The 24401-nt window shown below is 35.0% G+C and overlaps 1 protein-coding gene across 1 annotated transcript; it reads right to left on the reverse strand.

The window, feature by feature from the left end:
• Nucleotides 1-502: 502 nt before the first annotated feature.
• LOC116811176 (ubiquitin-conjugating enzyme E2 variant 1) lies at nt 503-15502 on the reverse strand. Its single transcript, XM_032756259.1, has 3 exons — nt 15359-15502; nt 1018-1160; nt 503-659 (listed from the first exon to the last, which is right to left on the reverse strand). The coding sequence occupies exons 1-3, from the start codon at nt 15500-15502 to the stop codon at nt 503-505; spliced, it is 444 nt and encodes a 147-aa protein (XP_032612150.1).
• Nucleotides 15503-24401: the final 8899 nt, after the last annotated feature.

Here is a 24401-nt window from a genome sequence, read left to right on the forward strand (position 1 = left end):
CCCACCCACCATTAGTCCCACAGGCTGTGACCTGAAACCTTCACATCTAATCTAATCTAACAAGGCCCCAGGCTAGAGGGCTATTGCAGGGAAGGTGAGAAGCAGGGGTGAGGGCTAGCAAGAAAAGGCAGAGATCTTGGGCCATGTAATTAGCAACAACGTGATTGTGTAATATGTATTTTCACAGTTGAGTTAGATGTGTCCCGCTAGTTATGACGGGAACAACTTAAATATATTGTATTCATTCCAGAAGTTCAAGTACATAGACAGTGGTTACACTTGACAAGATGATTTGTTATAGCACAACTTACGTATTTGAAATGGACAAAAATTCAGTGTCACTTACAGTACCTTAAGGTAAATTTCCTTTGAATAGGAATTCCCTTTCCAGTACTTTGAGGTCTACAAGACGTATCTAGAAAATTTACTACTGTGGAAAATGAAGACTTCCTTAATTGAATGGTGGGGGGAAGGAGGAAGGTCTGTGTTCTTTTATTTTTGATTAAGTGCTGTAACACTGACCTTCAGTTGGCTGAAGGAGTTTCATATTTTCTTTAGACATCATTAGGTGCCAAAGCTCTTGCAGGAAAGCTTTAATACAACATGAATTTTGCCATTTTGATAGCATTGATATGGCGCTTGGGTCCACTACTCCATATATATAACTCAATTATGAAAAGAACAAAATAATAGCATTTGCAGCAACCTCGATGGAATTTGAGACCATTATTCTAAGTGAAGTGACTCAGGAATGGAAAATCACATATCGTATGTTGTCACTCATAAGTGGGAGCTAAGCTATGAGGATCAAAGGCAAAAGAATAATACAATGGACTTTGGGGACTTCGAGGAAAGGGTGGGAGTGAGGTGAGGGACAAAAGATTACATACTGGGTACAGTGTACACTGCTCAGGTGATGGGTGCACCAAAATCTCAGAAATCACCACTAAAGAACTTATTCATGTAACCAAACATCACCTGTTTGGCGAAAAGCTATTGAAATTAAAAAAAAAAAAAGAACTATTGACTCCATTCATATTAAATTTTGTTACAAATTTTACAAAAGGGAATGATTTAGGTCCATATTTTATTTTAAGGCTGTATATTTGGTTTTCATAAACATTCTGAGCCCGTGGTGGCTGCCATCTTGCATTGCGGTCCTAACTCACCATTATTATCGCAAAACAGATACAGACATGTGCTGCATAATGAGGCGTCAGTCAATGACAGATGGCATATATCACAGTGATCCCATAGGATTATGATGGGGCTTAAAAATTCTTATTGCCTAGTGATGTCAGTCATAGTTGTCTTAAAGTTGTAGCACAATGCATTACTCACAAGTGGTGATGATGGTGTTAACAAACCTACTATGCTGCCAGCTGTATAAAAATAGGACACATATTATACAAGTATGTATAGTACATAACATTCATACTTGATAATGATGATAAATAATTATGTTACTGGTTTATGTATTTACTATATTTTGTTTTTTTTTTCAGACAGTCTTGCTCTGTCGCCCAGGCTAGAGTGCAGTGATTCAATTTCTGCTCACTGAAAAGTTTGAACCTGTTCACCTCCCAGGTTCAAATGATTCTCCTGCCTCAGCCTCCTGAGTAGCTGGGACTACAGGTATTAACTACCATGCCCAGCTAATTTTTGCACTTTTGATAGAGATGGGGTTTTTCCACGTTGCCTAGGCTAGTTTCGAACTCCTGACCTCAAATGATCTGCCTGCCTTGGCCTCCTAAAGTGCTGGGATTACAGGCGTGAGCCACAGTGCCCAGCCTGCATTTACTATAATTTTAAACATTATTTTAGAGTGTACTCCTTTTACTTACTTAAAAAAAAAAAAGTTAACTGTAAAACAGCCTCAGGCAGGTCCCTCAGGAGTTATTCCAGAAGAAGACATTGCTGTCATAGGAGATGACAGCTCCATGTGTGTTATGGCCCTTGAAGACCTTCCAGTGGGACAAGATGTGGAGGTGGAAGACAATAATACTGGTGATCCTGACTCTGTGTAGGCCTTGGCTAATGTGTGTTTATGTCTTACTTTTTAACAAAACTTTTAGGAAGTTGAAAAAAAAACTAAAAATAGAAAAAGCTTATAAAATAAAATTAATGAAAGAAAGTATTTTGTACAGGTATATAATGTGTTTGTATTTTAGTTAATTGTTAATATAAAAGAGTTAAAAAGTGTATAGGCTGGGCACAGTGGCTCACACCTCTTATCCCAGCACTTTGGGAGGCTGAGGCAGGCGAATGGCTTGAGTTCAGGAGTTTGAGACCAGCCTGGGAAACATAGTGAAACCTTGTCTCTACAAAAAAATTAAAAATTAGCTGGTCATGGTGGTTTGGGACTGTAGTTCCAGCTACTCCTGTGGGTGAGGTGGGAGGATCACTTGAACCTGGGAAGTAGAGGCTGCTGTAAGCCATGATCACACTACTGCACTCCAGCCTGGATGACAGAGTAAAACCTTGTCTCAAAAAAATGTTTATAAAGGAAAAAAGTTACAATTAACCTAAGATCGAAGGAAGAAAAATATTATTTTATAGATTTAGTGTAGCCTAAGTGTACAGTGTAGGCCGTCACAAATTCACTAATCACTCAACGACTTACCTAGATTATACAGTAAGTGCTCTATACAGGTGTACTTTTCAAAATCTTTTATCGCATATTTTTGCTGTACCTTTTCTATGTTTGGATGTTTTTAAATACACAAACACTTACTATTGAGTTATAATTGCCTACCATATTCAGAACAGTAGCATGTTGTACTCTTTTTTAGCCTAGGAGCAACTGGCTATATTATATAGTCTAGGTATGGAGTAGGCTATACCATCTAGGTTGTAAAATATACTCTACGATGTTTGCACAGCAACCAAATTGCCTGAGGACAGATATCTCAGAACATATCCCCATCATTAAGTGGTACATGACTGTATTTTAACAGTACATATTTTGCCAAATATGGGCACAATATGTACTGTTATTTTATATACAGTACACATACAGTATATACAGTATATATTTATATACAGTATATATTTTATAGTTTAATATAAGGATGAATATATTACCTCTATGGTTGTGCTAATTATGAGGTAGCAAATGTGTTTAAATTGGTAATATAACTATATACAGACTTAACTATTAGTTTTGGAATAATAAATAAGATGTGCCATAATAATAACAGAATTCTAAACATGCCAGTCATATCAAAGTGCTTTATATATGCTCTCACTTAACTCTTACAGTTTCCTCCCTTAAGGTAGTACCATTAATATTGCCACTTCAAAAATGTTGTGAATACATTTCTCTCTGTAAATAATTTATTTGTAATACGTTATTGCAAAATGTAATGAATTATGAAAATGCACTGAAGGCATATATAGCATAGTGACTTATTATAAGTCAAACTCCTGTGTACCCAACCCGTTAGGAAACAGAATCATATCACCAACCCCATAAATCCTTCCAATTTTGCTGTCCATTCAAAAACTTCTCCCCTCTCCCTCTAAAATAACACCTATCTTACTTTTATAGTAGCAGCTTCCTTATATTTAGAGTTATCAATTTTTATGAAACATTTTTATAAATTTTATTTAATCAATATGTTTTTCCTCTAAACCTTTGCTCTTATTAAAACTTATTTGGTGGAGAATCTGAAGAATATACTGTATACTCGTGATGTAATTAAGCACATTTTTCTGTCTTTAGTCTTTTCTGCAAATTGGAGGCTGGACCTGAAGTCTACCTCAGGTTAGACTCAGTTTTGATCTTTTTAGTAAAACTGTAGGTGGTGGTGTGTTTTTTCATCATAAAGAACATGATATTTGCTTCTCTATTTGTGATGTTGCAGCTACTAATGCGGACTGTCTAGACTGAGTAATTCATTACGATTGAAAATGGCAAAAGTTCTAATTCTGCTATCACTTGTTTACTTATAAATAGATGCATCACTTCATCTCCTAATTCATTATGGAGGGGTAAAATTCATACAGAAGTGGCAGGATAAATGCTTCATCTTTTCCTTTATTTACCTATTTCAACATAAAATAAGGGTGAAGCTCCAAAGTTGAACAAGTCACTTATCTTTGAATATAAATATATACTCATGGATTTAACGTATTTAATCGTTTTAATTCATTGTAATGTTTGTTTCAAATTTTCAGTTGTGACTTCTTAAGTTATGGAATTTTAATCATTTTATGTGTACAATTCAATTCAGTGGCATTAATTATATTCACAATGTTGCATAACCGTCATCACTACCCACATCCTAGTTTACGTGTGCTTTTGTCTTCATAGTATATTGGATTGCGGCAAATGCCTTTTGTGCACCAAGGAGAAGATCACGTGTTGTTTTTCTTTTGTTCTACTAATGTAGTATATTACATTGATTGATTTACTTATGTTGAACTACCCTTGTATTCCTGGGTTAAATCCCATTTGGTAATGGTGTATAATCCTTTAAATATGCTGTTGGAATCCGTTTGTTAGTATTTTCTTGAGAGTTTTTGCATTTAACTTCATAAGAAATATTTGTCTGTAAATTTATTTTGTTCTGATATCTTTTTCTGGCTTTGCAATCAAGGCAAGGCTAACCTCATATAATGAGTCAGGAAGTGGTTTCTGCTGTATATTTTGCAAGAGTTTGAGAAGAATTTGTGTTATTTGTTTTTTAAATTTTTCATAGGGTTTTAATTACTGATTCAATATATATATTGTTAAAGACCTGTTGGGTTTTTCTGCTTTTTATTGAGTCAGTCTAGGTAAGTTCTTCATTTCTAAGTTTTCTATTTCATCTAGTCTACCTAATTTTTGGTGTACAATTGTTCATATTATTCTCTAATAATTATTTTATTTTGTATAGCTGGTAATATATCTAATTTTAGTTATATATGCTATTGCTGATATATTAAAAATGATTCTAAAGACCCAATAAATGAGGAGATATAATTTATTCATTAACTCAAAGACTAATTGTGATGAAGATGTAAACTCTCCTCCAAATAAATCTATAGAGTCAAATTAATGTCAATCAAAATCCCTACAGGATCTCTGTTCAAAAATTTAAAAAATACTAACCCTACAATTCATATGAAAAGGCAAATGTACTAGAATAGCCAAAACATTTTGAACAATACATAATTTCAAAACTTTCTCTAAAGCTGAAGTAATCAAAACAGTGCAGCATTGATTAAAAAAAAAGGATAAAGGGAACAGAACAGAGAGATCAACATTAGACCCACAGAGATATGACCATTTGATTTCTGACAAAGGTGCAAAGGCAATTAAATGGAGAAATAATAATATTTTAAAGAAAATATGCTGAAACAATTAGACATTTCCATTCAAAAAAAGAAAAAAGGAACCTTAACATAAATCTCATGCCTTATGCAAAATTAAAATTGGACTATAGCCCTAATAGTAAAATAGAAAACGATAAATCTTATGGAAGAAAACACAGGAATAAATGTATTTGAAGTTTTGGTTTGGCTGCATATTTTTTTTAATAGGGCACCAAAATGATAAGTACAGAAAGGCTGCTGAATAAAATATAGAATACTCTGTTAAATTTGAATTTCAGATAAATTATTTAAAATAGTATAAGTGTTCTCAAAAACATGTATTTTTCTTTATTAAATTTGGTAACCCTCAAGATAGAAAACAGGCCAATGATTGCTAGGATCTGGGAGTGGGGGATGGGGATAGAATACAAATGGATATGGAGGAATTTAAAGGATAAAATAAAGTTCTATTTCTTGATTGTGGTGGGTATTATATAACTGAAGGTGTTTGACAAAGCTGGCATAACTAAATGCCAAAAAGGACACATTTTACTATGTTTAAAGTATACCTTAAATTTGAAAATTAAAGAAATAATAGTAAAATGGTAATTGTATAATTTAGGCAGATATACAATTGTGCACTGCAAAATTCTTTAATTTTTTCTGAATACTGGAATTCTTTCATAATACAATAGTGAGGATGAAGTTAAAGAAGGTCGTAAAGCAAACAAATAAAACAGAAAATAAAAACAGTTCTACAGGTTAGGGAAGTTATCTACTATGTCAAGAAACAGCTATTCTAGGGAGATAGCAAATGATTTATATTTGTTGTGGCCATATTTGTCCTTAAAGTTCTTGGTGTAGCTGTTTCTAATAAGGTTGTGTGAGGCTAAAAAGGTCCCAGCAACATGTTCTCCAACTTATAAAATACCAAAACCCACATCTTCTTATTATTGGAGTTATTAGTGGTTTTTCCAAGATCAGAATAATTCTTGTGATCCCACACTGTTTTTTTCAGGGCAAAGGTTTGAGTAGATGAAAGCTCCAATTTTTTGGTAAGGCCAACTTTACTTATTTCAAAGATAAATTTCTTGTTATTTGTGCCATCTATAAAGCATATTTGCCTAATTTCCACAGCAGATTTGTGCGTACTTTAGTTAATGTGTTCTGTTTTGGGGCAACAACATAGAATGGTCAAAGGTAATGGTTTGAAAATACACTTTTTTGTTAAAATGTGTATCTTCTTGTGCCATTATTTTAAGAAAGGAGTAAAAATCAGGTTGGTATATCTGGAAGAGTAACCGAATTTTATTTGCTTGAATATATTAGGATGTTTTATGTATATTCAAATCCAAAATTTTACTAGTTTATGTCTACATACAGACCTATTTTTCTATTAATTTATCCAGAATAAAAGTTGACATTTTTCTTCCTATTCTTAAGCATTGTTTCCTTAGATCCAGAGAATTTCACTTCTGATATTTAGTTATTCATTTCAAATGGTTTTGTTCCCCCTTTAGGACACCTAAACTTTACAGTTTCAATTTCCATTTTCCATGCTTATTTACTGATTTATACTTTGTTTTGTTTTATACTCATTCTTAATTTTGAAGAATGCAGGGTAAAGACACAATAATAGATTTTCTTCATATCACACATTCATGTCAGTTTTTGTGTTTTTGGATTTCTGTTCTTTTTAACCATTGGTACATTTGCATCTCCTTGTATTGTTTTTGTTACCTATATCTTTCTGTTTCTCTGTTTTTTTATTATACTTAAACATTATTTTAAAGAGACAGGGTCTCAGTATGTCGTCCAGGCTGGAGTGCAGTGGCTATTCACAAGCACAATCATAGGACACTACAGCCTCAAACTCCTGGGCTCAGGTGATCCTTCTGCCTCAATTTCCTAAGTAGCCAGAACTACAGGTACATGCCACCATGCCTGGCTCATTAAATATTTTCTCTGTGATGCCATAAGCTTGAGCCTAAAAGACTGTTTCTTCTTAAAATTGTACTGAAGAATCAAAGCGTAGAGAGTCTTTAGCACTTTTCCATGGGCTCCTTGTAAATGTTTTCTCTTTTCTCTCCTTGGACCTACTTAGTGGCCACTGGGAGAAGACTGCCAGATAGTCTGAATCATAAATACCAATAAATAAAACTTAAACTCTCTTCTAAAAGAGCAAATACCTGGCTCAGAAGCAGTTATTACAATTGAGAGATAGGTATACCACTTCATAGAACCATTTCACAATATTTTCTCATTTTTAAAGTAGTGAAAATAAACAAGCTGATGCACACGAAAGAAAAAAACACGGCATCTCTATCCTTGGACTTTAAACTGGGAGAAAGATTTGCGCGGTTGTTTCCTAACTCAACTTCTGAAGTAACAGATACATTTACATTGTGCGGCTCTGCAATTTTCTACCACTTATTTTCTGACACTGGGATAGGAAGAACACAAACATAAAAATGAAAAATTGTATCTACAAGTCTTCACTACTACCTGTGCTCTTCGCATTTCTTATTTGATGTACATCATTATAGTTGTGGAAACCACACCGCCAAGGAGAGGTACTAGGTGTGTGGCCTGTGCATCATATTTTGCCTTACTCAAGATTGGTACTTGAGTAGTAGAGGACTAGATATAAATATCCTAACTGACCTTGGATATTTGTTTCAGTGCCTATTGCCTGACTCAAAGCACCTTATCAACTTTAAGCCTGAGTCTGCTGTTTCAAGTAGAAACCCACGTTTCAGCCACTGGTTGTTAACCTTTGTTCAACTCCTTGGATCTTTTATTTAGTAGGCCTTCCTTCCAAATTCTGATATTCATTTTCAGTGTTTTTTCATTATTATGAATTTTTTTTACTTTTTCTATATATTCATAGATAATTTAATAAGAAAGTAGGAAAGAATAAGGTATAAGCTTGGTTACACATACATCATTTTAAAGTGCTTTCCTGAATGTTCTGAAATGTGGGCTTGAACTTTCTGACCCTTGGCTTACGTGTCATTTCTATCATACCCTCTTATTTATCTTTTGCTGTTATCTATCTATCTATCTATCTATCTATCTATCTATCTATCTATCTATCATCTATCTATCTATCAATCTATCTGTCTATGTATCCATTTATCTTTAAATTTTTATTCTGGTAGAATACATATAACATAAAATCTACCATTTTACCTGTTTTCAAGTGTACAATTTGGTGATATTCAGAACAGTCACATTGTTGTGTGTGACTGCCACCACTATCCATCTCCAGAATTGTCATTACCCCAAACTGAAAATCTGTACCCATTAAATAATTCTCTATTCCCCACTACCAACAATTGCTGGTAACCACTATTCTCCTTTGTGTCTCTGTGAATTGAATATTCCAGGAAACTCGTGTAAGTGGAATTATACAATATTTGTCTTTTTTTGCCTGCCTAATTTCATTTAACATAATGTGTTGAAGGTTTACCCATATTGTAGTGTATATTATAATTTATTTTTTAGACAAAATAATATTATATTGTGTGTATATATCACATTTAAAAAATCTATTCATCCATCAATAGACATTCAGGCTGTTTCCAGATTTTGGCTATTGTGAATAATGCTGCTATGAACACTGGTGTATAAATATTTGTTCAAGTCCCTGCTTTTAAATCTTTAGTATATATACCTAAATGTAGAGTCACTGGATCATAAGATAATTCTATGCTTAATTTTTTGAGGAACCACCATAATGTTTCCCACAGTAGCTGCACAATTGCACATTCCCACCAACAAGAGTTTCAGTTTTTCCACATCCTGTCAATATTTGTCTTTTTCTGTTTTGTTTTGGGTAATAACCACTCTAATGGGTATGAACTTGTATTACATTTTGGTTTTGATTTGCATTTTATTAATAATTAGTGTTCTTGGGCATCTTTTCATGTCCTTATTGGCCAGTCGAATATCTTCTTTGGAGAAATGTCTATTCAAATAATTTGTCCATTTTTAAACAGAGAATTGTCGTTGTTGTTGTTGTGTTGTAGTGTATTCTGATGAAGGAATCCCTTTAGTATTTCTTTTAGAGTCTTTCTAGTGGTATGAAGTTACTTCAAGCTTTTAAAATCAGGGAAAGTCTTCATTTCTCTTTTGTTTTTGAAGGATAGTTTTGACAGTTGTAGAATTCTTGGTTGACGGTTGTTTTTTGGGGCTTCCACAGTTTTACATGAGAAATATGGTGCTTATCATGTCGGTAATCACTTGTATGTGATGTTTCACTTCTCTCCTGCTGTATTTATGACTCTCTGTTTATCTCTGTCTTCCACTAGTTTGATTATAATATGGTAATGTGGGTCTCTTTGAGTTCATGCTACTTGAAGTTTATTTACCTTAGCTTTATAGATTCATATCTTTCATGAAATTTGGGAAGTTTTTAGCCGCTATTTATTCATAATATTATTTCTTCCTGTCTTTCTCTCTTCTCCTTTTGGAACTTCTAAACTGTATATGTTACCCCACTCGATGGTGTTCCACAGGACTCTTTAAGCTTGGTTCACATTACTTTGTTCTTTTATCTTTCTCCTTGGAGTCAATAATTTGAATTGTACTATCTTCAAGTTCACTTATTCTTTCTTCTGTCTGCTCCAGTTTGCTGTTGAACCACTCTCATGAAATTTTTATTTTAGTTTTTACAATATTCAGCTCCAGAATTTGTTTTTTTCATAATTTCTATCCCTTTATTATATTTTCACTTTGTTTATATATTGTTTCCCCTATTTTCTTTAGTTTTTTGCCTATGTTTCCTTTAGCTCTTTGAATATATTTAAGACAGTTGTTTTAAAGCAATGTTCTAGTAAGTTCAATGTCTAGACTTCCTCAGGTATAGTTTCTTATTTTATTTCTTTAAATAGGCCATACTTCGCTGTTTGTATACCTTTGGTTTTTTTTTTTTTTTTTTTGGGGGGGATGGGGGTTAAACACTGAACATTTGAATATTATAATGTGGTAACTCTGGAAATCAGATTATCCCCCTTCCCCAGGGTTTACTGTTTTGTTTTGTTGTTGTTGTGGAAGGCTAGTAGTCTTTTTGTTTAGTGACTTTCCTATTTTGTAAATTCTATATCCATTGCTATGTGTAAGTAACTTCCTTATGTATGTGTTTCCTTAATATTTGACAGATAGTTCCTTGAATTCCAAGAGCTAAAAAGATCCAAAGAACAAGAAACAGACTAAAAAGACTCACTTCTGTTAGTCTTTGTAGATTTGCTTTATACAAAAGCACTCCTTCCATATTTAACCATGATTGAACTGGCCTTAAGGATCAGCCTTAGTTGGTAGCATAGCATCATCTCAGGTCTTTTCTCAGCATGCATGTGGCTTTCTAAATTTCCCTGTATATATGGGTCTTTTAGATATATATGTTTTTTAATTTAAAAATTTTCTTTATAGATTTAGTGGAGACAAGAGTGGTTTAGTTACATGGATATATTCCCTAATGGTGAAGTCTGGGCTTTTACTGTAACCATTATCCAACTAGTGTACATTGTATCCATTAAGTAACTTATCAACCCTCATTTTCTTCCCATCCTCCCACTCTTCCAAGTCTCCCATGTCTATTATTCCACTTTCTATACATGTGTATACACATTATTTAGCTCTCACTCATAAATGAGAACATGCAGTATTTGCCTTTCTGTTCCTGAGTTATTTCACGTAAAATAATGACCTTTAGTTCCATCCATGTTGCTGCAAAAGACATATCACTCTTTTTTATGGTTGAGTAGTATTTCATTATATATACATATCAGATTTTCTTTATCCAATCATTAATTAATGATCACTTAGATTGGTTCTATATTTTTACTATCGTGAATAGTGCTGCAATAAACATACAATGGTGCAATATTTAATATATAATGATTTTTTTTCTTTTGAGTAGATATCCAGTAGTGGGATTATTGTTTGGAAGGAGTGCTTCTGTACAAAGCAAATCTACAAAGATGAAGAGAAGTGGGTCTTTTTAGTAGTGAGATCAAATGGTGGTTCAATTTTTAGTTCTTTGAGAAATTTCCATACTGTTTTCCATAGAGTTTATACTAATTTACATTCCCAACAGTGGAGTATAAAGGTTCCCTTTCCTCTGTATCCTCACCAACATCTGTTATTTTTTGGGCTTTCAATAATAGTCATTCTGAATGGTAGAAGGTGGTATTTCATTGTGGTTTTAATTTACACTTCTCTGATGAATAGTGATGTTGAGCACTATTTCATATGCTTCTTGGCCATTTGTATTTCTTCTTATGAAAAATGTCTGTTCATGTCCTTTGCCCACTTTTTAATGGGGTTACTTGGATGTTTTTGTTGTTGTTGTTGAGATGTTTTGAGTTCCCTGTAGATTCTGGGTATTAGTGCTTTCACGGGTGCATGGTTTGCAAATATTTTCTCTAATTCTGCAGCTTGTCTGTTCACTCTGTTGATGATTTCCTTTGCTGTGCAGAAGCTTTTTAGTTTAATTAAGTCACATTTGCCTATTTTTGTTTTGTTCCATTTGCTTTTAAAGTCTTAATCATGAATTTTTTGCCAAAGTTAATGTCCAGAAGGGTATTACCTAGGTTTTCTTCTAATATTTTTATAGTTCCAGATATTATATTTAAGTCTTTAATCCACCTTGAGTTCATTTTTGTATATGGTAAAAGATAGGGGGCTCAGTTTCACTTTTCTGAATGTGTCAATCCAATTTTCCTGGCATCATTTGTTGAATGGGGTGTCTTTTCCTCAGTGTATGTTTTTGTAGACTTTGTCAAATATCAGTTAGCTCTAGGTATGTGGCTTTATTTCTGGGTTGTCTATTCTGTTCCATAGCTTTATGTGTCCATTTTTATGTCAGTGCCACATCATTTTGGTTACTATAGCCTTATAGTATAATTTGAAGTCAGGTAATGCGATGCCTTCAGCTTTGTTCCTTTTGCTTAGGATTGTTTGGGCTATTCGAGCTCTTTTTTGATTCCATATAAATTTCAGAATTGTTTTCCTAATTCTTTGAAAAATGTTGTTGTTATTTTGATAGCAATCACATTGAATCTATAGATTTTTGGGGGGCAATATGGTCTTTTTAATGATACTGATTCTTCTGATTACACGGGTCCTTTTAAATGTACTGATTCCCCAAAAGTCTCTCCTCTTTTGGGTGGAATATACTTAGGTAGACTATTGTATGTTTTTTCCATAATATTTAGCTCCAGATTTCTCCTGGATATTCCAGCTTGCAGAATGTTTTTGCAAAGCCTGTCATTTTTTCAGCCTGACCTCTAAGTTAAGGGAAACAGGTATGATTACCTTGTGTCTATTCCTCAAGTATTCTCCAGGAAGGTTAGAACAGGCATATGCAATAACTTGCGAATGAAGTCTGTTCTGCTCCCTTTACATCCTGAAATCAGTCTCGCACACTGGGAATGCAGGCTTCCTTCTTCAAGATTATTACCATACTAGAGAGAGCATGCCAAGGGCTACTAAAAATGCCACAAAGTTTTGTGTTATGAAATTGCCCTTTTCTTGATTCACTGTTTTCTTAGTTGTTCTAAATCTTTGACTGTTTCCAGAGTTCTGACAAGGTTAGATCTGATAAATTCTACTTTTTAAAGCTTTAAAAAACATTTTTCTGTGGGGGAACAAGAGCTTGGAGTTGCCAATAATGACATTTTGCTGTCATAATGCCCCTACTGTAATCCTTTTTGAGTCTCACTTTCCCATACTTGTTTAATAAATTTGGCTTCAAATTAGTCTATGAGTTCTTTTAACACGACCCTAATAGTTCTTGGTAGCATACTCACTATTTTATATGATAATATGTGCCTGACCTGGAATCAGCCAATTATTTAAAATGCTTTTCTTTTGATGGAACATGGTGTTTCAAGTCCACAATGTGAATGTTAGAGTGCTTATTGCTTCTTGTTTAATGTTTCTAGTGTTTTCCATGGATAGAGCTGGAGGAGATAGTTAGATATGTAGCTAGACAGAGATAATACCTCATGAGTTCATATGTATACTTTCAATTCCAATTCAGGGCTACATCATTTTTACTTAACATCATCTATATCATATCTTTATCTACTTTCTTCTATTCCCAACCGGTTTCAGCTGCTATTCTCAGTTCAAGTCAGCTATATTTCTAGTGAACGTTTTTTTTCTCTATGTGTTCTTAGGTTAATCAAATGCCCTGTTGTTTCCTTTTGCTTTATTCTGCACAATTCTTGATATCATGCTGTTCTTACCATGTTGGTATCAATCATGCTCATATGCTTGTATTTTGGGATTGTGGTAATATCTTGTTACCTACTTTGTCGCAAGTGTTACGCATGAGTTTTAAATTTGATATCTAGCTGTTATGTTTATTTCTGAGAATTTAGAGATTCAAAACCTGTGCTGCTGTTGTCATCATGTTCCCAAATCCCTTCCTGTAATTATCATTTTGTGTTTAAGCAAATTGACACACAGAGAGATTAAATGACTTGCTCAGTGTTACAGAGTAATTATCAACGCCAGGATTCAAGCCCTAACAATTTAACTAGAGATATAAGTTTAACTTCTACTCTGCTGCCTCATCAACAAAGTACATCTTTATAATCACCTAGGAGGAGGACTCTTTTTCATCTTTCTTGTGTCTATGAGTTCATACAAAGGGGATTTTGTTTCTCTTTGATTGAGGAAGGGAGTTACGGAGAGGCGTCTAGGGGAGAATATTTCCAGTTTATCTGTCCATTCCTACACTCTCAAGGATTGTGTTTTATCCAAAAAACAAAATAAATGTGTAGAAAAAACAAGGCAAGCTTGTCTAAAGCTCTTTGGTCTCTCTCTCTTCTTTTTTCTGTCTTGGACTGTCAGTCCTGGTGGCTTCCTCCTGCAAGCCCAGCTACTATTTTGTCATTTTTCTAATTTATTCACCTGAACCAATAAAGGATGTCTACCTTTTACTAGAAGCCAGTTATCTCAAAAACTGGTTTGTAGTGAGGGAGTAGGAGGCCAAATTTTAGCTTTAGAAACAAATCTAGTTTTTAAATCTAGACTTACAACAGATAAAGCTGATTATTTATAACCCCATTTAGCTTGTGCCCTTACTCAGTCCAGCAAAGGGATAAATATTTGTCATGTGAAACATCACCATTACCAAATACAGCATCGTAGAATCTTAGTTGTTGAGAGGAAGTCTTACTCTTGCCTTATCTAACCAGTTGTTTGATAATCCATAGCCAGCACACCATATACAGAGGGCCAAGTGTTCGAAATTGCCTCTTTTGAACACTTGTAATTACATGATTCTCTTAAGTAAAAGTGGCTGGTTTTACCTTTTCAAGTATTTCTTCATTTTCTTATTTTTAATAGGCATAGAAACAGTACAGTGTAATGGTTAAGAGCCGGAACATTGTATCAGACACATTTATAGCCTTGGGACCTTGGATGAGCTACCTCTAGATTCTGTTAACCTCATGTCTTTATCATTAAAATGGGGCTAATTGTAGCTTTCTAATAATGTTCTCATGAGATTTAAATTACATCATATATGGAAATCCCATAGCAGCTCCCAAAGTAAGGGATGAAAAATATTTGTTTCCCTCTGTTTTCTTACTTGACACTTTCACTTGGTTGGCTTATTTCATATATAAAACCCCATATGTTAGGCATTAATCTTTCTAAGGACCAGCCTCATTACCTAGGAGTGTGTGGCTATGACATGCTGCCTTACTCTTTAAGAAGACACTAATCTTCAATAGAAGAAACTGTATCTGTGGAACAGTAAAAAGGCCAGATACTGTTCAAGATATGTAACACAAAAAGGAAGCTGGTAGGGGAGGAACAAGCTGGAATAAGGCCAAAATTTAGAAGCAAGTTCAGACAAAAGAGTAGTGTAGACTTCATTGCCAAAAGGAGTGATGGAAGTGCCATGGACCTAGAGGTAGAATCAGCAACAGCTCCAGGTTCAGGCTAGATCAGAACACAAGTAGAGCAAGAACAGAGAAATATCAAATTACCCAGAGCAACCGGGGGACCTGCTGCATTAAGAGGCACCTGGATATCTCACCTGCAAATTGAGTACCTCAACTGTAAATCCCTCAGAAGCTCCAGGAAAATGCAGAGGTTGTTTTGTGGTTGTATACTCATTTTCCTTCTCATTGTGGCCATGGGACTTACCATCAAGCATCAAAGCAGAGAAGAGGAAAGACATCTTGTAAAGTAAGAAACAGCAGGACAGAAATGTGGAGGGCCTAGACCTAACAGAATGTTCACTGTTACCCTATTCCTTGGTTCCCAGGTGGAAGGAAAAGAAAGTTTTATAGATGTATATTTCTCGAAACAAGTAGGGCATCACTAAAATCTTAGAAACCTTTGTTAAATGGAAATTTCCATCACAACCATTCAAGATATGATTACTGTGACACAAGAGCTAGGCTACACTTTTGGTGAAGGGCAGCAATAACGTATGGGGTCTATGGGCTACTTTAATACAATCATAGTAGGCTGTGGTGTTTCAGTCTGTAATTGTAAATGTTTGCACAGGTCAGGCTTTCATATAGTTCAAGTAGGTAGTTCCATCCATAGTGAGCTTGGAAGTACCCTGGTACCAACAGATTCCTTTTCCATCTGCTTGCTGAAAACAAAATTATTTAGCTAGTGATAAAGCATCTTGTTCCTTAAGAAGAGAAATGCTATGAAACAAACAACAGATAAGAAAGGGAGAAAAGGAGAATAACAGAGGATAAATTCAGAAAGCCCAGGGTGTGGGTATTAAATGATGGACAAGAGATTGAGTGTTATAATTCAGTCGAAAGAAGGAGGAGGCCTAAGGGGTGTACACACACACAGCCTTTATCTTTTGTCCTTGACTTGAACCTATCTGTTATTTTTCCATTTGTATGGCAAGGCAGAGTCCATTGCCTGTCAATAACCTAGTAGTGGGCACCTGCTGAGCCAAGACCTATAGTACAAATGTTCTCCAACCTTCAAACAGAAGGTATTTACTCTTGCAGACAAACAGCCTGGCATACAACTTGTGTTTCAACAGTTTAAGTGATATTTAGATTTCCAGGCCAGTCTTCCAGAGCCCATTTGTTTGCTAAGCAGTAAAACTAATCGCATAAGCTTGAGAGCTGAAATCCGAAGCCAGTGGACAATTTAGAGAGGAAGAGAGGAAGTCCAGGAAGAAGAAAATGTAGGCAAAAGAGTACAGAATATGGAGAAGAAAAGATGATTGAAAGGGAAGAGTCAGAAGTCATTGCCAGAGCCCATAAGTCTCCTGCCTATATAAACTCTGGCCTCTCATTCTTTTCAGTCTATTCTCTACCTTCTTTCTGGAGTGATAGAAGAAAGCTATAAATAAAACCATGATGCTCTACTGCTTATAAGTTGTATCATTGGAATAAAAATCTAGAGCTCGCAAAATCCAATGTGATTTGGATTCTACTTACATACTTAATGTGATGATTCTTTCACTCTTCCTAAGAAATCTGGTTTTCTTTCAGATCCTTGAAGATGCCAAATTCCTACCTATAGTAGTCTTATTCTAAACAAGCAAGAATAGGGATTGGAGAAAGTGATATTCATATAAACTGCTATCCGCCCTTCAGGTCTTAGCTTAAATGTTTTTAATCAATATTGTTTTTTACTGATAACCCACCCTTAAGCTCCCAATCTTGATCAGTATTTCTTATTATACACTCTTAGAATATCCTTTATTTCCCTGTGTGGTGCTAATCAGAATTATATATTTTTGTGACTATTCTTCTATTTCCTGTTTTTCCTACTAATCTGTAGCCAGCACTAAAACAGTAACGGCACTGATTATTCACTGTTGTATTCTCAGCACCTAACCTAGTGCCTGGCTCAAAACTATATTGAATAAATGAATGCATGCATGAAGAAATACATGGTCCAAATAAGAGGTTTTTTTAACTTCATATATGCTGTGTATGAGTCATGAAGTTTCTAGTAAAACTTTAAAATAGGTACTAGAAGCCTGTCATGCTCCAAATAATCCTCTCTCCCAACATCCTAAAGTGCCCTTATGCTACTTGAAACCTCCTAAGTTTTTCCTCCTTTCAATTCAGCCGTATTAAGTGCTCAATATTCTGAAGTTTTTCTAGCATTTCATTCTTTCTTCCACTTACTGAGATCACATGTTCCCTTAAAAACTCCACATTACAATTTTTTTTAATTATACTTTAAGTTCTGGGGTACATGTGCAGGTTTGTTCAGAGGTATACACGTGCCATGGTGGTTTGCTGCACCCATCAACCCGTCACCTACATTAGGTATTCCTCCTAATGCTATCTCTCCCCTAGCCCCCCACTCCTGAACAGGCCCATGTGTGTGATGTTCCCCTCCCTGTGTCCATGTGCTCTCATTGTTCAGCTCCCACTTTTGAGTGAGAACGTGTGGTGTTTGGTTTTCTGTTCTTGTATTAGTTTGCCGAGAATGATGGTTTCCAGCTTCATCCACGTCCCTGCAAAGGACATGAACTCATCCTTTTTTATGGCTGCATAGTATTCCATGGTGTATATGTGCCACATTTTCTTTATCCAGTCTATCATTCATGGGCATTTGGTTTGGCTCCAAGTCTTTGCTATTGTGAATAGTGCCACAATAAACACACGTGTGCATGTATCTTTATAGTAGAATGATTTATCATCCTTTGGGTATATACCCAGTAATGGGATGGCTGGGTCAAATGGTAGTTCTGGTTCTAGATCCTTGAGGAATCACCACACTTCCTTCACCAATGGTTGAACTAATTTACACTCCCATCAACAGTGTAAAAGTGTTTCTATTTCTCTGTATCCTCTCCAGCAGCTGTTGTTTCCTGACTTTTTAATGATCGCCATTCTAACTGGCATGAGATGGTATCTCATTGTGGTTTTGATTTGCATTTCTTTAATGACCAGTGATGATGAGCTTTTTGTCATACGTTTTTTGGCTGCATAAATGTCTTCTTTTGAGAAGTGTCTGTTTATATCCTTCACCCACTTTTTGATGGGGTTGTTTTTTTTTTCTTGTAAATTTGTTTAGGTTCTTTGTAGATTCTGGGTTTTAGCCCTTTGTCAGGTGGATAGATTGCAGAAATTTTCTCCCATTCTGTAGGTTGCATGTTCACTCTGATAGTTTCTTTTGCTGTGCAGAGGCTCTTTAGTTTAATTAGATCCCATTTGTCAATTTTGGCTTTTGTTGCCATTACTTTTGGTGTTTTGGTCATGAAGTCTTTGCCCATGCCTATATCCCGAATGGTATTGGCTAGGTTTTCTTCTGGGGTTTTTATGGTTTTAGGTCTTACATTTAAGCCTTTAATCCATCTGGAGTTAATTTTTGTATAAGGTGCAAGGGAGGGGTCTAGTTTCAGTTTTCTGTATATATCTAGCCAGTTTTCCCAACACCCTTTATTAAATAGAGAATCCTTTCCCCATTGCTTGTTTTTGTCAGGCTTGTCAAAAACCAGATGGTTATAGATAAAAACTCCACATTACATTTTATGGGGCATCTTCTTTTTGGGTGCTTCAGTGAAGATGGAGAGAGAGCAACAGGAGGGTGGAGGGGAACAGAAGGCACCTGATGAACATTTGTTTATATTGGTTAATGTGTGTTCATTTGTAGACTCCAAGAAAGTTATTGCTGTAGACCAGGAATTGACATTTTTTTTTGTAAATAGCCAGATAGTAAACATGTTCAATTTTTCAGGATATGCATTCTTAGTTAAGCTACTAAATTCTGCTGTTGCAATGGAAAAGCAGCTACAGTTAATATATAAGGTGATAGGTGTGGCTGTGTTGCAATAAAATGTTAGTTACAAAAACAAACAGCAGGCTGGTTTTGTCCCAAAAGCCATAGTTTATCCACTCCTGCATGTAGAGAGCTATTGACCAGAGCAGGGGCTTTGCCTCATCACCTCGTGCCTGATTTAGACATGCCTCAGATGTGAGGGTATCCCCTGAGGAATAATTCCTTAGTGGCAAGGTCAGATGGAACACAGGACACTGAGAACACAGCTATCCAGCCTTTTTTTCGTCTCTGACACAAACCTTATAAATGAGTAGTGTATGAGTTGAGGAGTGGTCAATCTATTGTACCATTTCAAACCCTGACCTTTCTACAGCAAGCGCAATTACAGGTAAAGTCACTACTCGATTAATATATCAAGGGATCTGATCTTTTGTATCTTATTTTTATGTATGTGAATTGGATTTCTAGAGAACTGAACAGTACTTGAAATCCTTCAGACATATCACAAGCTTGGGAACAAATATATGCAACTTACTGCTGTGGGTTTTTTCCCTTTAAGAATCAAAGAGAGGAAAGAATATGGAGTTGGTTAGTTATGTAGGAGCTCTGTGAGACAACAAAGGCCATGCTAGGGAATACTACAGAAAATGAACCAGTTCAGATGATGTTGGTGAGTTAATCTAGGGCCGTGTGGCATAAATTTACATAATTGAGTCCAGAATATTACCTTGGGCTCTGAGCCAGATGTTGCCCCTTCAAAACAGGCACTGGATGCTGCAGGAGATATCCCTTTACCAAATGGCATTATCCATGAACAAAACCCTCTCTACTCCCCTTTGCTGGGTATTGGAGTATCTTCTCATGGAGTGTTAGGAGCAAAACCAATACAATAAATTTAAAGTATGAACACAACTTCGTAATTGGGCATTGACATCCTAGTTCAATGAAGGTCTAGGAGCATCCTGACTTTGCATACCAAAATCGAGCTAACATATTTATGATACTCTTCTGTTTGAATATGTCGTAAAGCTTTAAAAAGTAGACTCTGGAATCACACAGCCTAAGTTCAAATCCTGGTTGCTCACTTACTATGAGACCTTGAACATATTACTTAAGCCCTCCGGATCTTGGTTTCTAAAACTTTAAAATTAGTTAAGTTGAAATAATACATGGGAAGTGCTTAGTTCACTACCTGGCACACGGCTTTCAAGATGTTAGTTATTCATATTATTGTTTTACTTTTTACCTTCCTGAGCTATTGCCAGTGTTAAGGTGAGAGTGTGTGGAATAGTATGAAGAAAGTGGTCTTGAAATCAGACAAATCGAAGTTTAAATACTGTTTCAAAAATTCATTAGCTGTGTGACTATGGGCAGGTTATATACATTAGCTTATTTATCAATACATCATTCTGTTTTCTCTTTTATAAAACAGGAATAATGTTATGAATATATTATGAATAGAAATAATAATAAATAGGAGGATCCAATCTAACTAAATGTTAATTCTTGCCTTAAATCTTGCTGGACCTTGAAATAACTTATTTTTAAAATTTTAAAATATTTGTATTTTAATAGCTTTTGGGGTACAAGTGTTTTTTTGTTGTCGCATGAATGAATTATGGGGTGGTGAATTCTGAGATTTTAGTGAACCCATCACTGAGAAGTGTACATTGTACCTAACAGGTAGTAGTTTTTCATAGTCCCACTCCTACCCTCCTCCTTCTGGGTCTCTAAAGTCCATTATATCATTCTTACGCCTTTGTGTTCTGATAGCTTAGCTCCAATTTAAAAGTGAGAACATACGGTTTTAGATTTTCACTCCTGTTACTTCATCTAGAATAACAGCTTTCAACTCCATCCAAGTGGCTGCAAGATACATGATTTTGTTCCTTTTTATGGCTGAGTAGTATTCCATGGTGTATATATACCACATTTTCTTTATCTACATATTAGTTTATGGGCAGTTTGGTTCCATGTTGTTACAATGATGAACTGTGCTGCTATAGACACACATGTACAAATGTCTTCTGCGTATAATGACTTCTTTTCCTTTGGTTAGATACCCAGTAGTGGGATTTCTAGATTGAACAGTAGAACTACTTTTACCTCTTTAAGAAATATCCATACTGTTTTTCATAGAAGTTGTACTAATTTACGTTGTATCTGGCAGCGTAAAACATTCCCTTTCCACCACATTCCCAACAACATCTATTATTTTTCTATTTTTTGATTATGGGCATTCTTGCAGGAGTAATGTGGTATCCCATTGTGGTTTTGATTTGCATTTCCCCGATCATTACTAATGATGAGCATTTTTTCTTATGTTTTTTGGACATTTGCATATCTTCTTTTGAGAATTGTCTATTCATGGCTTTTGTCCACTTTTTTCTTAATTGCTTTTTAAAATTTTTCTTTTTTATTTCAATAGGTTTTTGTGGGACAGGTGGTGTTTGTTTACATGGATAAGTTCTTTAGTGGTGATTTCTGAGATTTTGATGCATCCATCACCTGAGCAGAGGGCACTGTACCCAATAAGTAGTCTTTTATCCTTCACTCCCCTCCCACCCTTCCCCCGAATCCCCAGAGTTCGTTGTAACATTCTTATGCTTTTGCATCCTCGTAGCTTAGCTCCCACTTATGAGTGAGAACATACAGTGTTTAGTTTTCCATTCCTGAGTTACTTCACTAGAATAATGGTCTCCAATTCCATCCAGGTTGCTGCTACTGCCATTATTTCACTCACTTTATGGCTGAATAGTATTTCATGGTATATATATACATATATACATATATATACACACATATATACATATATATATCACATTATTTTTATCCACTTGTTGATTGATTGGCATTTGGGCTGGTTTCATATTGTTGCAATTGTGAATTGTGCTGCCACAAACATGCGTGTGCAAGTGTCTTTTTCATACAAAGATTTATTTTCCTCTGGGTAGATACCCAGTAGTGGAATTGCTGAATCAAATGGTAGATCTACTTTTAGTTCTTTAAGGAATTTCCACACTATTTTCCATTGTGGGTGTACTAGTTTACATTTCCACCAACAGTGTAAAAGTGCTTCTTTGTCACCATATCCATGCCAACGTTATTATTTTTTGATTTTTTTAAAGATGGCCATTCTTGCAGGAGTAAGGTGGTATCTCATTGAGGTTTTGATTTGTATTTCACTGATCATTAGTGAGGCTGAGCATTGTTTTAATGTTTGTTGGCCATTTGTGTATCTTCTTTTGAGAATTGTCTATTCATGTCCTTAGCCCACTTTTCAATGGGATTGTTTATGTTTTTCTTGCTGATTTGTTTGAGTTCCTTGTAAATCCTGGATATTAGTTATTTGTTGGTTGCATAGTTTGCAAAGATTTTCTCCTACTCTGTGGGTTGTCTGTTAACTCTGCTGATTATTTCTTTTGCTGTGCAGAAGCTTTTTAGTTTAATTAAATTCTATCTATTTATTTTTGTTTCTGTTGCAATTGCTTTTGGGGTCTTGGTCATGAAGTATTTGCCTAAGACAGTGTCTACAAAGGTTTTTCTGATGTTATCTTCTAGAATTTTTATGGTTTCAGATCTTGGATTTAAGTCTTTGACCCATCTTGAGTTGATTTTTGTGTAAGGTGAGAGATGAGGATCCAGTTTCATTCTTGTATATGTGGTTTGCCAATTAGCCCAGCGCCATTTGTTGAGTAGAGTGTCCTTTCCCCAGTTCATGTTTTTGTTTGCTTTGTCGAAGATCACTTGACTGTAAGCATTTGGCTTTATTTCTGTATCCTGTATTCTGTTCCATTGGTCTGTGTGCCTATTTTTATACCAGTACCATGCTTTGCCCATGTTTTGATGGGATTATTACTGTTAATATTATTATTTGCTAATAAGTTTGAGTTCTCTGTAGATTCTAGAAATTATTGGAAATGATTAGCATTGAAAATGCCTTTTGTTAGATGAGTGGTTTGCAAATATTTCCTTCCACATTGTAGGTTGTCTGTTTACTGATTATTATTGCTATTATTTTTGCTGTGAAGAAGCTTTTTAGTTTAATTAGATCCCATGTATTTATTTTTGTTCTTGTTGCATTTGCTTTTGGGGTTTTAGTCATGAATTCTTTGCCTAGGCCGACGTCTAGAAGAGTTTTTCCAACGTTGTCTTCTAAAATTTTATAGTTTCAGGTCCTATATATAAGTCTTAATCCATCTTAAGTTGATTTTTGTTTAAAGTGGGAGATAGGGATCCAGTTTTATTGTTCTACAAGTGGTTTGCCACTTTTCCCAGCATAATTTATTAAATAAGGTAATATTTTTGTATGCTTTGTTGAAAATCAGTTGGGTGTATGCACCTGGCTTTATTTCTGGGTTCTTTATTCTGTTCCATTGGTCTATGTGCCTACTTTTATACTACTACCATACTGTTTTGATGACTATAGCCTTGTAATGGAATTTGAAGTTGGGTAATGTGATGCCTCTTGATTTGTTACTTTGCTGAGGATTGCTTGGCTATTCAGGCTCTTTTTTTATTCCATATGAATTTAAGGATTTTTTTTCTAATTCTGTGAAAAATGATGTTGATATTTTGATGGGAATTGCATTAAATATGTAGATTGGTTTGGGCAGTATGGTCATTTTCACATATTGATTCTTTCAATCCATAAGCATAGAATGTGTTTCCATTTGTTTGTGTCATGTATTATTTCTTTCTGCAGTTTATGGGAGTTTTCCTTGTAGAGGTCTTTCACCTCCTTGGTGAAATTCTTAGGTATATTCCTAGATATTTTCCCTTTTTTGCATCTGTTGTAAAAGGAAATGAGTTCTTGATTTGATTCTCAGTTTAGTTATTGTTGGTGTATACTAGTGCTGCTGATTTGTGCACACTGATTTTGTAACCTGAGACTTCACTGAATTTATTTATAAAGTTCAGGAGTCTTTTGGAGGAGTCTTTAGGATTTTCAAGGAATATAATCATAGCATCTGCAAACAGCAATAATTTGACTTTCTCTTTTCAATTCGGATGCCCTTTATTTCTTTCTTTTGCTTAATTTCTCTGGCTAGGACTTCCAGAACTAAGTTGAATACGAGCGGTGAAAGTGGGCACCCTTGTCTTTTTTCTGTTCTCAGGGGAAATGCTTTCAACTTTTCCCCATTCAGTATGATATTGGCTGTGGGTTTGTCATATATGGTTTTTATTAATTTGAGGTAAGTATCTTTTATGCCTAGTTTGAGATTTTTATCATAAAGGAATTCCAGATTTTGTTGAATGCTTTTTCTGCATCTACTGAGATAATAATATTTTTTTTTGTTTTTAATTCTGCTTATGTGGTGCATCACATTGATTGAATTACATATGTTAAACTATCT

The sequence above is a fragment of the Hylobates moloch genome, unplaced genomic scaffold (genome assembly GCF_009828535.3).
Source record: "Hylobates moloch isolate HMO894 unplaced genomic scaffold, HMol_V3 SCAFFOLD_7, whole genome shotgun sequence".
Classification (NCBI taxonomy): domain Eukaryota; kingdom Metazoa; phylum Chordata; class Mammalia; order Primates; family Hylobatidae; genus Hylobates; species Hylobates moloch.